At 37.8% G+C, this 15976-nt stretch overlaps 1 protein-coding gene across 1 annotated transcript in view; it reads right to left on the bottom strand.

Annotated features, from left to right (window-relative positions):
* The window catches only part of USP31 (ubiquitin specific peptidase 31), a 2233792-nt gene that overhangs the window by 1680014 nt on the left and 537802 nt on the right, over positions 1-15976 (bottom strand). The window contains exon 5 of the mRNA XM_044089819.1: positions 2932-3067. Within this exon, the coding sequence (XP_043945754.1) occupies positions 2932-3067 (136 nt within the window). The remainder of the gene's footprint in view (positions 1-2931; positions 3068-15976) is intronic.

The raw sequence follows: 15976 nt of genomic DNA, 5'->3' as shown, positions 1-15976 counted from the left end.
CTCTTAAGTTTAATTTCAGCACTCTGTATTTAGCTCAATTACAAAGACAAGTTTTGGCAGAAAGAATAAGGAGGATACCTGTCATAGAGGATTCTTATACAAGACATTTAGTTCATCCACTGAATGGGGCTTTGCCCCCCCAGCAACACCTCAGTAATGCTAACCCTGCCACAACCCTAAGCCTACACCATATCTTAAAAAAGATTTCCGTAATACTACCACCACACAAGACACACTCAAACAAAAAACACACCAACGCACACTACAGACATAAGATCTAACCCCTTATCTAATCCCAACCCTCACCCTAAAACACACACACACTTGCATGCAAACACACAACACTTAGACTCTAACCTAACCCTTATCCTAACACCCAACATGTGTACACATGTACACACTCTAACCCCTTCACAACCCCCACTCACCACTTTCAAAGAAATGGCACTTTGAGATTGAACATTTGACTATCTGAACATTACAATCTCAACCACTCCCTAGCATTTGTTAAACAAAACAACGTTCGGCAAAATGCATGGTAACCCACTGACTGTAGTTATCCTTTGCACTAGTATAGAACATAAGTTTGGTGTAGAAGCGATGTCTTATTTGGATGATAAACGTAACACATTATATCCAATTGGATTGATTGAGCTTTGTCTTCATAATGTATATATATATATATATATATATATATATATATATATATATATATATATATATATTTTTTTTTTTTTACATTTGATAAGAAGATATTTAGACAACTTAAAGGCATCTCCATGGATCCTTCCTCTGCCCCTGGTTATGCTTGTTTGTTTATGGGGTTGTTTGAAAAAGAATATATTTATTTCAGTTTTTTTCACAATTTTTGTATTACTTTCGCTTTGTTGACGACTTGTTGATTCCTTTATGTATTCCAGAATTTATTAATGGACCTGATAAGAATCAGTTTGGTTTAAAATTTACTTATAATGGTAATTTGTTTGAGATCAATAAGTTAGATGTTACCCAGATAGGAAAAGCTGGAGATTTAATAAGTACAAATGCATACATGAAACCAGAAAGTATTTTAGACTGTTTAACTGGTTCCACACCTCTCACCCCGAACACCTTACTTCTACACTTCCTAATGGGAAATTCCTTAGGGTTACGAGGTCAGAATCCCAAAAGTTTATAAATATGTATGTACAGGTTCTAACTAGGATGATAAGCTTATTGACAAGTGGCAAGAATGTCTAGAGGTGTTCTGTTAGCAACATATGTTAAATCAACTGCTGCTTTTAATAATCAATATGGCATTAATAAGATTTCTCAATATAAGAGAGAGATTATCTGCATTTTACAGCACAATCTGCATCTAATGATATTGTATCTATTATTTAAAAGAAATGGAATTGTTTACAAATGATAGTTACTACATACTATTTTATGTAAGGCTCCCTTGTTTTCATTTTATAAAGGGAACAGTTAGAGGATTATTTAAAAACTAAAACTTTCATGCATCCAACTGAGCATATTTATAGATATATATAGTGTTTTCAAAAGTTTGATAAAATCAATCATTTAAAACTTGATAGTAAATGTAAATTTAATTGTATTACCTCTGCTATTTATGTTATTGAGTGTATCCCTGTCACTTGATCTACATAGGTGAAACTAAATGAGCCTTTTCAACTACAATAAAAGAACATCTGAGAAATAATCACAACATGCTACAGAAAGTCCTTTAGCAGTTCATTATAATGAATGTTACAGACATGAATGATTGATTTAAAAGTTACTGTCTTAGAACAGGCACTTTTTATGTTGGCAATGATTTATTTCAAAAAGATTGCAATATACAAGGAGTATGTTTTTATACTTATATTTAATAATACAGTACCTAATGGGCTTAATCATTCTTGTAATTGGAAAATCTTTTTAAACTAAATTAACTTATACTATGTGTTAACTGATGTTGTTATATGTGCATCATATATAGTTTTCTTTTTTATCTTTCTTGGAAAGCACATTGTTAAACCGAGGCGTTAGGTGAATATAACAGTTTCATGTGTGGAATTTTGTTGTTTTTCTTTCCAGTTTCCTACATTTGTTAAAAACAAAATCTGAACAACACAAATAGTCAAATGAATGATCAAATGTGTGTACACAAACATCAGTACAGAATTACAAAAAAACAGGTATTACAGGTGTCTTAGGATTCAAACAAAACTGTCCATTCTCTCTCTGGCCTATTTGGTATAATGACAAACTTATCACACCTTAATCTGAGATGGCAAACATTTTGAACTACTTTTCTTTGTTGCAAACCTTTGACCACAAAGGAACCCAGACATTTCAAAGTTGTTTTATCTCAAGGTCCTTCTTTCAGTATTGATGTGGTTAAGAATTTTTGAATACTATTTTCTTAGAAAACTTCAAAACAGTTCCAAATACAGTTCGTCAACAGATATTAACCAGGACAAATTTATTACAGGACTATCTATATTAACCAGTAAAACAGACTTCTATGAGATAGCACGAAACTTTCAAGATCTAAGTGACTTTCTTTGATTTATCTTAGGTTCAGCATAAAAGAATTTTAAGTAAACAGGTAAAATTTTAAGAGATATTATGTTTCACTTAATGAAAACAAAAGGGAAGTATTGCAACCTGATAATGAACAAAGGCTTCAGAAAAGTACAATAAAATTTATCTGCAGCATCAGACACCTATTCTTGTAAGGAGTCTGTGTGACTATCCTAGCTGTGGAGTAAGCATGTAAATAAAAAACAGTGATACATTCTCAAAACACTGAAACAGTGAGTAGCAATGACATAAAATAATCCAAAACTCTTCATTTTGATTATACTTCGTTTTTCAGTTCTGATTTACAAAAAGGAGAACAATGCATAAGTCTGCAGGTATAAAAGTGCAGTTATAAAAAATTACCTGACTAGTAGGGATTTTGGTTTCCAAACAGACAGCTTCTCGAAGCCTGGCTACTGTTCCAGCCAGCGGCACGCTGACACCGAATCTCATGCAGCTGGAGCATTTGCCTTCATACACCACAGTGACATACAAAGGCCTGTAAAAATATCACAAATTAGCAAGATTCAGGACATTTGAAATTTTTAAAAACACTACAACCTGCCTCTAGTCTTTTTCAAGCAACAGTCTGTCCATCTGATGCTTTGTGACTTGGCATCTTCAAAAAAGAGCAAGCCTTATGCATTCTACTCATTTCAACATTGTCCACTTTTAAATTTATTAAACAGAAATGCAATTAACATAAACTAACATAAAAGGCACAGAAATGCAGGAAACAAAGCTGAAAAAAAACGCTGCTTCATGAACTTTAAAATTCGGATTTATTGTGATACAAACAGGAGACGTGGTAAGCGCTTTCACCTGGATAGGCTCTTCAGACCAAAAGAACCCCCCCTCTTGTACACCCTTATATGGCAAAAAAGGCGCCAAAAACAGATAAACCATAAAAGACACAGTACAACTATCATGGTATACAACATAAATGAAGTATGAGAGTATTGAATCTAAATGGATTGTTAGACTTAGAGCAGATATTTTTCCTGGACTGAATGAGAAAGTACCACTGAGACCTTTCCTGAAGTCCAGGAGATTGAAGTGATATGTATGACTGTGCTTTTTGCATATATTATGAGAGCATTTTTATGAGAGGATTTATTGTTAGTGTTGTGCAATTAGTATGAATTTATGCAGTTTTTTGTTTTTATACATCTCTATTTATGTTCTATGAGTGGTATAGGTGTTTTTATTTGACTATGGTTAATGTATTTTAGAGTAAGCACTTCATTTATGTTGTATACCATGATAGTTGTACTGTGCCTTTAATGGTTTATCTGTTTTTGCCGCCTTTTTTGACATATAAGGGTGTACAAGAGCGGGGGTTCTTTTGGTCTGAAGAAGCCTATCCAGGTGGAAGCACTTACCACGTCTCCTGTTTGTATCACAATAAATCCGAATTTTAAAGTTCATGAAGCAGCGTTTTTTTCAGCTTTGTTTCCTGCATTTTGGTTAGTGCTGTGTTTACTGCCTGCATCGCTACTGTGCCTTTTATGTTAGTTTATGTGCTTGGCACAGGTAGCATTAGTCCTGTGGGAGTGATATTTCTTGGACTTATAGAAATGCAATTAACAGTTGCATATAAACTTCAGTGATGATGGAGAACACTGGAATGTAAATAAGTGCAAATCCAAAATACAGAGTTCAATGATCTCCACTGTCATATAAAACAGTTACTACTACCACTGTGATAAAAGTAAAACATTTTCCATTACCGTTGAGCATATCACCCAGCTGGCATTGATTCTGGCTCAAAAACTTGCTCTGTAACTCGGAATAATACATCCTAAAACTGACAACTTAGAAAGAAAATGTGGTGGGTACCCATGATTATTGCTGGATATGTCCCTGATTCTGGTTGTACGAAAGAAGCTGAGAGCTATTATCATGCAGAGATCTGACCGTTGTGGTGCATATCTCTCAAATGCCTCTGATTTTGCCTCATTACTGTTAGCTATTAAGAGTTTCATACTTTTTTCTTGCTTTTTGTTTTGGAAAAAGTATTGATGCATTAAAACCTGTTTTGTTAAAATATTTACATGATTTTAGAGTAACAGATTAAAAGAAACTGTCCCTAATCTGGCCCCTTTTCTACCCATTACATTCTGGCTTTGTCCCTGATTTTACCCATTATTTTTAGAATTTCCATGCTTTGTGAGCAAAGAAGTTGAAAGCTACAGACTACATGATATGCAGCAGCTCCTAGATGTTACACAAAATGTTTTAAGAGCTATACAAAAACACTGGTGTGGACCAGTGTTCTCCATTATTGCCCAAACGTCTTACAGCGACCAATAAGCAATATAAATAAAAAATTTCAGGTGGCACAGAATGCTTGCCTTTTTTCTCCACAACAGCAAAATACATACCTGCATGTAGTGACTTTACAATATGCTCATCAAACACTTGCAGCTGACTAAACTAAAATTTCTGCAGCTTGTTATAAATGAATTACATGTACTTGATCAATAAAAAGGAACTAATGCATGCAACAATTTTAAACAAAACTGAAAACGAAAGAATGTAGAAAGGATACGTATACAGAACTTTTTGAGATTTTCAGTATAAGATTATTATCTACTAGGGAGCTATCAGCTGTATGAAAGGATCCGACTTGCAAGTTTTCTGTTATTGAAAAGTATGCTGTTCCAGCAAGTCTAACTAGCAGTACTATTAGCCATCTGTGGCACTTGCCTGTGATGGGCTCATACAAAGAGTTCCCAGAATTTACCTTGCATTAATAAAACAGCAGGTAAGCAGATGCAAGACAGCATGAAACAATTTAAATTGACAATTACCATATAGACAAATTAAGGAAAAAAAAAAGGAGGCAATTTTTAGAGTGCTGCTAAATATGTTATTAAAGATACATTACTTCGACACATTCAGTTTTCAGATGGTGAATCAAACAAACTATGGAGATGATTCCAGAATACAAAAGAAGGAAACGGAAAACAGTGCAACAGGCACAGACCAGCAGAATTCAAAATGAGGAGGGTAGGAGTGAGCCTTTCCAGCACGAGACTTCAAAATCACTGATGTAATGTTAAGGTAAGTTTACAGAAGTAGTAATAAGCTAAAGCAGATGCTACTTTGTATTATAAAAATACAGTTGTTATACATCTTGCACCATGTAAAAACATATAACATATAGAATTTAAAAAGCAAATTGCAAAGAGTAAGCAAGCTTGACCTGTTAGAAACTAAAATTAAATCTGTTTATCAAGTATGCATATATCTGCCATGTTTTTGCTAAATATGGATTAACTTATTTTGACAATATCTTGTTAGACTCAAACCACATCCATGAAAAGCAACATCAAAGTTTGAAGAAAATATGAAGGACTGCCTAAGACTCTTAAGCAGAAAGAAAACAACCAGTGGAGTTGCTTACTGCCTTACTTCTACATTGTAGACAGTGGACTGCATTTTTCAAACTGAGCTCAAGCTGGATTCCATTTGTTTGAGGAATTATGCAACTAACTCTGGATTCTCAAATTCTTCAGCAATTCATATCCCCAGATAAACTGCAATTTAGGACTCATCTTTTTGTCAATGGCATCTTTAAACACATTATTTGCATGTACTTTTTCTATAAATTTAAAGATGCTTGTAATTTGACTATAAAATGGATTAATTATTTTTATTTTAAGCAGAGAGTTTTAAATTTCAATTCAAATGCCTGTGTCTGGTGGTTTACATAGACACATAAGGATATGTGTATTTAAATTAGTAGCAGTGATTGCTAGCTTCTACCTTTCAAAGAGATACAGCTCAGTTTATTGACACCACATCACCAGTTAATGGTTTGTTTTCATCTGCTAGAGTTTTCTGTTCGGTGGCTCATCACTGTAATAACAGAGAAATGGAGAAACTATGTTAATACCGAAGAACCCCCCCCCCCTCCTTCAAACTGTGTGTGTATGTTGTTTATCTACACACAAAATAATATTGGAAGAGTTAAAATTGTTGTGGTATGTACAATTTTGTGGGTGCTAAGGTTTAAAATTTTGCCCTGCAGTTGTACAGTATAAAGGTTATTTGGGTGTAGAAAATTGTGGCTCTAACATGAGGAAGCAGAGTTCATTTACTTTATACTCTTAAAGCCAAGTGTCTCTACATAGTGTTTGGTATGGTCTTAAATCCATACCATCACACACAAATCAACAGCAATATTCATAAGACCACAGCTCTTGTCAGTCATTTATAATCTTGTGGCAAAAGATCAGCTTACACACCCATTTAGAGCAGTTAAGTACCTCACAAAAATTTACTAACTTTTAAGACATTAAATAGTGCAGCAAATATTGACACATGGACAGTAAACCTAGCAGCAAATCCAAAGTCCTACAGAAGAGACAAGGAATGGAAATTCTACAATACAGGCACAGTGATACAGAAATCAGGAGGATATAGAAAGTTCTAAGTGGTTTATAAACTCAATTGGCCACTGCTCTATCCAAAGTTACAGAGAATCAAACTGCAAACAGCCAAAAGATAGGCCAATAAGACTACCTGGGGGACAAGGACCAACCAGTAACAGTGTAGTCCTGAGTGCATAACTTGGTTTGCAGTAATGAAACCTAACAAAAAGTTTCATTCAAAATAAAATTATAGGTTCATAGGCAAGTACTAGGCTATCTGCCCGAGGGCATCTGAAAAGCTAGCCAGAATGTGTTGGCTTTTGCCACACCCTTAGATTAGTTCCCTGTGCCTCTCACCAGCACAGCCATTAGTTCCCTGCTCCTCTATCCAGCAGAGCCACTGCAGTGATCCCTGGGGTAAATTTTCTGTTTCCCATCCACCCGTCAAGGTTTCTCTTGAAGAGTGCTAGTGAGGGGCTCTGCCTAGTGTAGACTGAAATCCTGTTCCAAAGCATGGGGAGTCTCTGGGACAGGAATCTATCCCTCCATCACGTCCTATTTATCGTTGGGGTGAGGTTTAGATCCCCAGAGCGTGTGGCTCTTAGGGATTTGTTTTTTTTTTAGGTGGAGCATATCCATCAGTTCTGGGTTGGACATGGCCTTGTATGTCAGGCAGAGATCACCTCTGAGTAAGCAGTATGCAACAGAGTACAGCTGGAGTTTCTTTAGTCGGGCTGCATAGGTCATCTGTTTGAGGCCATTAATCCTCTTGGTGAGGTACTTCTGTGGTCTTTCCAGCTGTTGCAGGTGTCTTTTAAGGTACATCCCAAATGGGGCATTGTATTCTATAATGGGTCTAATAAATGATGAGCAGAGAGGCACAATAACCTCCTTTATTCTGGATGTGAACCCTTTTGAGATTAGGTGGGCCACGTAGAAGGATTTTCTAACCACCTTGACAATATGACTATCAAAGGAGAGATTCATATCTACTAGGGTCTCCAGATCCCTTACTTCTTTTTCTGTATTTAGGGGACTACCACCTATGTGCTAGTTCATGGGTGCTTTGCTTTTTCCAAAGGGGATGACTATGCACTTTTTTGGCATTCAGCTTGAGGCCATGATTTTAACACCAAGTATCCGTCTCAGCGAGACACTTCTGGAGGGTGTCTATATCAGCCGGAGAATCAATTATGGCCCCTAGTTTGCAGTCGTTTGTGAACTTGGTCAGCCAAAGTCCTCCTGTGCTTGCCTGTACCTCTGAGAAGTATATACCGAACAGGAGGGGTCCTAGGACTGAGCCCTGGGGGGCACCACTTGTAACCAGTTTAGAGTCAGACCTAGAGTCTGCAACTCTCACCGTGTGGGTTCTGTCTGATAGCCAATTTGTAACCCATCTCGTGACATAGGGGTTAATGTTCAGGTTTGTGAGTTTGTCTACAATACCAGAATGGGGAATGGTGTTGAAAGCCTTTGCGAGGTCTAGGTAGGCTTTGTGGACCTCCTTACCCTCATCTAATGCCTTGGTAATGGTCTCAAAGAAGTCCACCAGGTGTAGGAGGCATGATCTGCCCTTAACAAATCCAAATTGGGTGGGGTCCAAAGTTTGGAGGTTCCCAATGTCTCTGTTAATGAGTTCCATGGTGATGCGCTCCATAGCCTTGCAGACCAGGCTTATAGGGTGATAGTTCCCGGGGTCCGTTGTGGCGCCACCTTTGTGGAGTGGGATAACTGTTGCTGTGCACCACTCTGTGGGAACATAGCCTGTAGAGAGGCTGAGTTTGAACAGTGTGTTTAGGTGAGGCGTTAGTTCATTCTGAAGCTCTTGTAAGACACAGCCTGGGACACCATCCGGTCCCATTGAGGCTATATTTTTGGCTTTGGATAGGGCTGTTTAAACCTGTGTGTCGGTGATTGCTGGAGCCTTACATTCTTCTGGTATGGTTATGGGCCCTTTAGCGGGTGAGAGGGTTGTGAAGTTTGCACTGAACCTGTATGCCAAAATGTTGGCAATTTCAGTCGGTTCAGTCTATTTTGTTCCATTCTGCATCAACTCAGAGCAGATCTGAGAGTTTCCACTTGAGTTCTTGACATAGCTAAAGAATGTTTTGTGGTTATCTTTGGAGTCCTTGGCAATTCTTCTTTCGAAGCTAGCCTTGGATATTTTAATGAGGGATCGTAGTTTCTTGCTGATACTGATCAGGGATGTCTTTCCTTCTTGGGATTTTACTCTCTTCTGTACTAGTTTCCTCCTTCTATTGTAGAGCCAGTTTATGGCAGGGGTCCAGCAGACTGGTTTCCTTTTCTTGGAGGAGTGAGTCTTGGTTTTACTTGGGATAGCACAATCCATGCATTCCTGCAGATGATCATAGAGTGCCTTTGTATAGGTCTCAGCAGCTTGGACAGCACTGTCCACTGACGTGGGGGCTGTGAACCTTTCCACCTCAGTCTTAAGCAACGTGAAGTTTGCTTTTGAAAAGTTTTCCACTGTGGTTTCCTTGATTGGGGTTGGAGGCGGAATCTGAATATCCAGAGTGATTAGTCTATGGCCTGATCTAACCAGCGAGGGGTTGACTTCAGGTGTGGAACACCGGTCGCCCATGTTGGTGATGACCAGGTCCAGTATGTTGTTCCCTCTGGTGGGGGTGTTGACCAATTAATCCAGGGCGTTTGAGTTTATAATATATATATTAATATATATTCTTTGTTTTATGAGATCCTTTTGTTTGATTTATACTCGCTGACTTATTAGCCTGTGCGGATGAGATATGTAGACATCTGATTGCATTAACACTACTATGGGGAATGATATATGGTATTTTGGTAGTGAGCCATGTTATTGTTGTGTATGGAGAAGTTTTATTGTATTTTTATCATATTATATTGCATAAACATTTTCTACCTTTGAGCTAAAGAGCTGACAACTTTAGTAAGAATCATTAATTGAAGGTTATAATGACTAATATACACTTTATTGGTTTAATAATGAATTTATTGGTTAATGATCCCGCCAAAATGTTTTGTATTTAAGCTTGCAGTATTTTTTAGAATGTATCTGATGAAGCGTAGCCTTGCACTACGCGAAAGCGCTTATTTTTTCATACATTTAAGTGTTTTTGGATTTCTATCGTGTCTAATGGTTGGACTTTGTTCATTGTGAAGATTTCCGGATCGTGTTGGTACCTCTTACTTTTGTTTCTGCATACTCCCTTTTTATTTGGTGAGAGGCACCTTTAGCTGAGAGTTGTTTTCCTATCTTTGACTTTGCCAGCCTGTGCTTTTTGTCCACAACTCTACGCACACGATGGATACTAACACTTCTGCCGCTACTTCCATTCCAGAGTCGAGGGATACTTCCCGTCTGTGGACGGGGTTGTTTGTACAAGAGTCTAACCCTTTATTGTCTTTGGATTTCAAGGAAGCGTTAGGCTGTGTTCAGTCTTTAGAAACTGGTGAGAACTTAACCGAATTTCATGATCAATTAAAACTGCTGGAAAATAACCTGTACCAGATACATAGATATCTATGGCAAAGACTACATCTAGAAGCCTGCTTGTTTCATAAGGTGGTCCCCAGAGGCATGCGGGTTTTCTGCATGCCTACATATGGGGACTCACATCCATCTTTACTTAAACAGTGGCAGGACCTTAATATAAATCTGGGTTTTGATTATGTGAAACTGTTATTGAGATATTTTTCACCATTAGAGACAGATCTTCGCAGCAGAACTGATGCGTTGTATCAGAAGCTAACTGAACGCTTCAACTCTGATTATTGTAAAGATAAACTGTGCTCTGTCTTGACACAAGTTAAATTGTTTAGTGATAGACTAGGCAAAACGAAGCAACGGAAATTGAAAAGGGATTTCCATGATTTCCAGAATGGCCATGTCTTCGTTTGGCCGAGGTCCCAGGATAACCGACAAACAGCACATGTGTTATCCAGTAATCAACCAGCTCAGGTTGGTGTTAGAGATGTCATGAATGTAGCACCTAGTTCTACATTGGCTTCTACTAGTGCTCATTTCTCCAACCAGGCTGATGTATCTTCGACGAGAATCAGTAGTTTGGATCCTATTGAGTTGCTCCATACGGACACACCCCCTCCGAATCAGGAAGCACTATTTGGGCACCGCAGTTTAGGAGCCATACCTAAGAGCAATGCTGCATCTGAAACTGCTCCCCCCCTTTTTTTACCATACCAGAGAAAATATACACCGCAACAAAGGGGGCGTTCCAACAGCAGAGGACCAAGAAAGCGCAAGTTCTCGGAAGAAAAGAATGTGTCCAACAGAAAGATGAGGTATTGACTTCTTTGGTTTTCAATCATTCTAGTGCCTGTTTGGATGTTCATACGCTAAGTCTCCTGGACAGAGGGCTTAACTTCATCCCAGCGGCTACATCATCCTTGGTAGAGTCGCTTATAGATTTAAGGCTCTTTTGTCGATGTCTTTGTTTAAAATTGTTTTTTTGTAATGATGATGAGTCTACAACAGTGACTGAGCCGCCATTACCATATAGGAATAAGAGTACTTTTGTTCCACCGATGCCTCCAATGGTAGAATGCTTCCTGGACCTATGTGAGAATGACTTTTATGAACTATTCTCAGAAACTCACCGTAAGAAAGGGAGATATTGTAATCTTAGTAGCTATGAGAATCAAGCATTAGCTGAATTGAGAACTAACAATATGTTGACAGTGAAACCTGCGGACAAAAGGGGGGGGGGGTGTTGTTTTAGACACTGATGAATATGTGAAATGTATGATGAGTATGTTATCAGATGAGATGACTTATAAGAGTTTGTCTAGCATTGAAGTGTCGAATATTATACAAACAGTAAAGGACACCCTTTATGATCTTCTACTATGCAGACAGATCAGTGTTGAACTATATGAGTATTTTTCCAGACCCCATCATCCAGTCATACCAGTTCTGAAAGGGCTACCCAAGATCCATAAACAAACCTGGCCCATACCAATGAGACCGATAGTGTCAGGTGAAGGTTGGATAACCTCCCGAGTATCGGTCTTCTTGGAGAATGTTCTACGACCCGTTGTTGATAGTTGTCCCACTATTCTGAAAGATACGTACCAACTGTTGGAGAGTATAAAGAGCTTACACTTAGACTTGGTTAATAAACAGTATTTTCTTATAACCATGGATGTGGAGAAGTTGTTCACCTCAATCCCGAATGATGTTGGGATACAGTATGTTAGAGAACTACTTCACAAATCAACTACTTTTTCTAACGACAGAATCATACTCGTTTGCCAACTATTAGACATTATTTTGAATAATAATGTCTTTATGTTTGGTGATAGGTATTTTCTACAGACATGGGGGGTGGCCATGGGCACCCCCTGTGCAAATACCTACGCCAATTTGGTGGTCTTTTGGTGGGAACAACTATTCTTATTCCAGCATGAGTCATCCAAGTTTATAAAGTTTTATAAACGATTTGTGGATGACATACTTATTGTATGGGAAGGTACCATCGAAGATTTTGACCTATTCTTGGGATATCTGGAATCAACAACCAATTTCCTGAGGTTCACTAAAGAATATTCTTCTGATCAGATTCATTTTCTAGATGTTACACTTAGGTTGACCAACAAAGGTAACATTATATCAACCCTGTACAGGAAATCAGTATGGAAGAACGCGATTCTAGCTTACGATAGTATGCATCCCAGGCATACCTTCCAGGGTATTGTGAGAAGTCAGTTCACTAGAATATCCAGATTATGTCCTGATGAACAAGATTTGTTGAGAGAGGCCAATATGATGGAGCTCCTTTTTAGTGACAGGGGATATGACTTAGGAATGGTCAGGAAGATAAGGCATGAAGTTCTAGGAGACATTGAACCCATGGATTCACATGGCATGGTGGTCTCTGATGAGAATAAATATAAGAGGTTCTATGAACCCAGAAATTATGGGACTATGGTGAATTATACCATTAAATACACTAGTGATATTGAAAGAATAAGACAAGTAATAAGGAAAAATTGGAATGTTCTTGTTATACATAAGCAGATTAGAGATATTATAGGCGTTAGGCCCAGGTTCTGCTATAAGAACAGCGATAACCTCAAACTCTTGTTGTGCAACGATCAACATGTGACCAATACTAGAGGATCTAATAAACTGACCCTGGGGGAGGTTGTGAGTAAAGGTACATATCCGTGCTACCAATGTAATAGGTGCAATAGTATCTCCAGGACACAAGTATACCAACATCCTGTCATGGATATTAGTTTCCAACCCAACCAATATGCTAGTTGTAATACTAGAAATGTGGTATATTTAGCCACATGTTCTTTATGTACAGCCTTCTATGTAGGGTTGACAAAAAGGAGGCTGAGAGACCGTGTTTATGACCACCTATATAGTATTCGTAGGCAAGATGATACCAATGCCTTGGCCAGACATGTGAAAGAGTATGATACACATTTCTTTACTTTTAGGGTATTGCAAGTGTTGGCAGTGAGTAAGAGAGGAGGAGATAATGGTAATGCCCTAGCTAGAGCTGAATTACATTGGATTTTAAGGTTAGCAGCCCACCTACCCCCAGGCTTAAACAACTCCATCTCTATTAAGCCAGTGTTGTCAGAGAGGAAGTAATGCAATATATATGGTTTCATATATATTGTATATATCATTAAAATGATTGCCACTTTATTCGTATTGTTTTAATATAATGTTAGTTACTGTTTATATTTATAGTTCTAACATAGTCTTGATAATGAGCATGAATAATTTGTGTCTATCAACATCTTAGATCTATGATGTTAATATATAATCTTGGTTGATTTGGTTGTATTTTTTATTTTTTTCATCTGTGTATACACTCATAGGTCTACTCCCTTTTTTAGATGCCTTAGCTTTTTATATATATTATTTTAAAAGTCCTATGTTAATAGAACATTTTTTATTCTCTTATGTTTAGTGCAGTTCTATGTAGGAGTCTTTTGTGGGTGCATTTTGCGGTTCAACAATGAGATGCACAATGCAGTATAGTGTTGCAGTGTTTAGACTCAATGTTAGTGTTGTTTTTTGGTCATATTGTTTTTATATATTTTTTTTGCTTCTTGTAGTCATCATGTGACTTTTTGGCAACATTATGTCTGCCATTTTATATATATATTTACTCACGATACTACATGTAGCTAAGCATTTCATTTCATGCTAGTTTGATTTGATACCATGTAGGATTCTCTGTTGTTTTTGATCGCTTGGGCGTATTTATTTAGGAAGTTGACGTTGGATTGAGTGGATTACGATGGGGCGTTCAGGATTGAGCATCAAGTTTGACACTCCATTACTAAGTATGTTTGCACCGGATTCTTTTGTTTTTTTTTTTTTTACATGTTTGATTGCCAAAGGGATCTCAATATTATTCCATGTTTATTGAGGATGGCATGTTGGTACTCATTTTGTCAACGCACCATGAATATATAAGGTAATGGTTGCATTGTTTTTATTGCAGCCTTTTGATGATTAAGAGCTGCCTATACTTACTCATATAAGCATTTTTACTGAGCTGTGTATTTGGGCAATGACTGTTTGGCTTTCCCGGTCTCTATTTTGATCGTCAGGCATACATCTGAATCGCTTTCACAGGGGACTACATGAGACATGCATTTTGTATATGCCTGTTAGATATATATATATTTTTTAATATATATTCTTTGTTTTATGAGATCCTTTTGTTTGATTTATACTCGCTGACTTATTAGCCTGTGCGGATGAGATATGTAGACATCTGATTGCATTAACACTACTATGGGGAATGATATATGGTATTTTGGTAGTGAGCCATGTTATTGTTGTGTATGGAGAAGTTTTATTGTATTTTTATCATATTATATTGCATAAACATTTTCTACCTTTGAGCTAAAGAGCTGACAACTTTAGTAAGAATCATTAATTGAAGGTTATAATGACTAATATACACTTTATTGGTTTAATAATGAATTTATTGGTTAATGATCCCGCCAAAATGTTTTGTATTTAAGCTTGCAGTATTTTTTAGAATGTATCTGATGAAGCGTAGCCTTGCACTACGCGAAAGCGCTTATTTTTTCATACATTTAAGTGTTTTTGGATTTCTATCATGTCTAATGGTTGGACTTTGTTCATTGTGAAGATTTCCGGATCGTGTTGGTACCTCTTACTTCTGTTTCTGCAAATTCTAGGAAGCGTTGGGCAAGGGAGTTAGTACTTGAGTAGTTCTCACAGTTAATGTTTGGGTAGTTGAAATCACCCAGTATTAGGGTGTTTGGTAGGACCTTCATATTTCCCAGTGTGTCCAGAAATGCGGAATGGGGGTCCTGGGTCATAGTGGGTGATCTGTAGCAAGTTTTGCCCATTGTTAGTTGCACTTGGATGATCTCTGATGTATCGTGCTGCGCCACTAACCTGGAGGTGTGAGTATCCTTGATGAATATGGATACACCCCCGCCTTTTGTGTTTCGGTCCGGGTTCTGTGGCCGAAAGGTATGGTATGAGTTATAGTCTGGTAGTGCTGGGGTGCTCTCTGGAGCCTTAAACCAGGTTTCTGTTACTGCACAGATATCGGTGTTCTCCATACTGAGGAGTGCCTCGACTGCGTGCATTTTGAGGTTTAGACTTCTGGCACTGAGTAGTATTACCCTCAGGTTTTGGTTACTTGTGCTATTTACGGTAGTGGGTTTGTCTTTTGAGCCTTGCTTAAAAAGGCACTATGGGGCGGCAAGAGCCTTTGCCAGTATTCGAAAGCCTATGGGTGACAGGTGCAAGCAATCTCTTGCGAAGCAACGTGGTTTGTCGAGCATTTCATCCCAGGCAGACAGATACTGGATCCCCTTTGAATGACACCAGAAACTTAGCCAATTGTTGAAGTTGATCATTTTTTCTTTATACTGTGGCATCATTCTTGTTGAGGGCAGGATGCTACTCAGGGTCAGGGTCATACCTGCCTGGGCTACATGATCAGAGAGCTCTTCCATGTTTCTTTTCATGTAGTCCAGGGAGGTACGTCTCAGGT

Source organism: Protopterus annectens, chromosome 12.part0, assembly GCF_019279795.1.
Source record: "Protopterus annectens isolate FY-2018-M chromosome 12.part0, PAN1.0, whole genome shotgun sequence".
NCBI classification, from domain to species: domain Eukaryota; kingdom Metazoa; phylum Chordata; order Ceratodontiformes; family Protopteridae; genus Protopterus; species Protopterus annectens.
The sequence above is the reverse complement of the archived record's forward strand: the minus strand, read 5'-3'. Positions and strand labels throughout refer to the sequence as shown.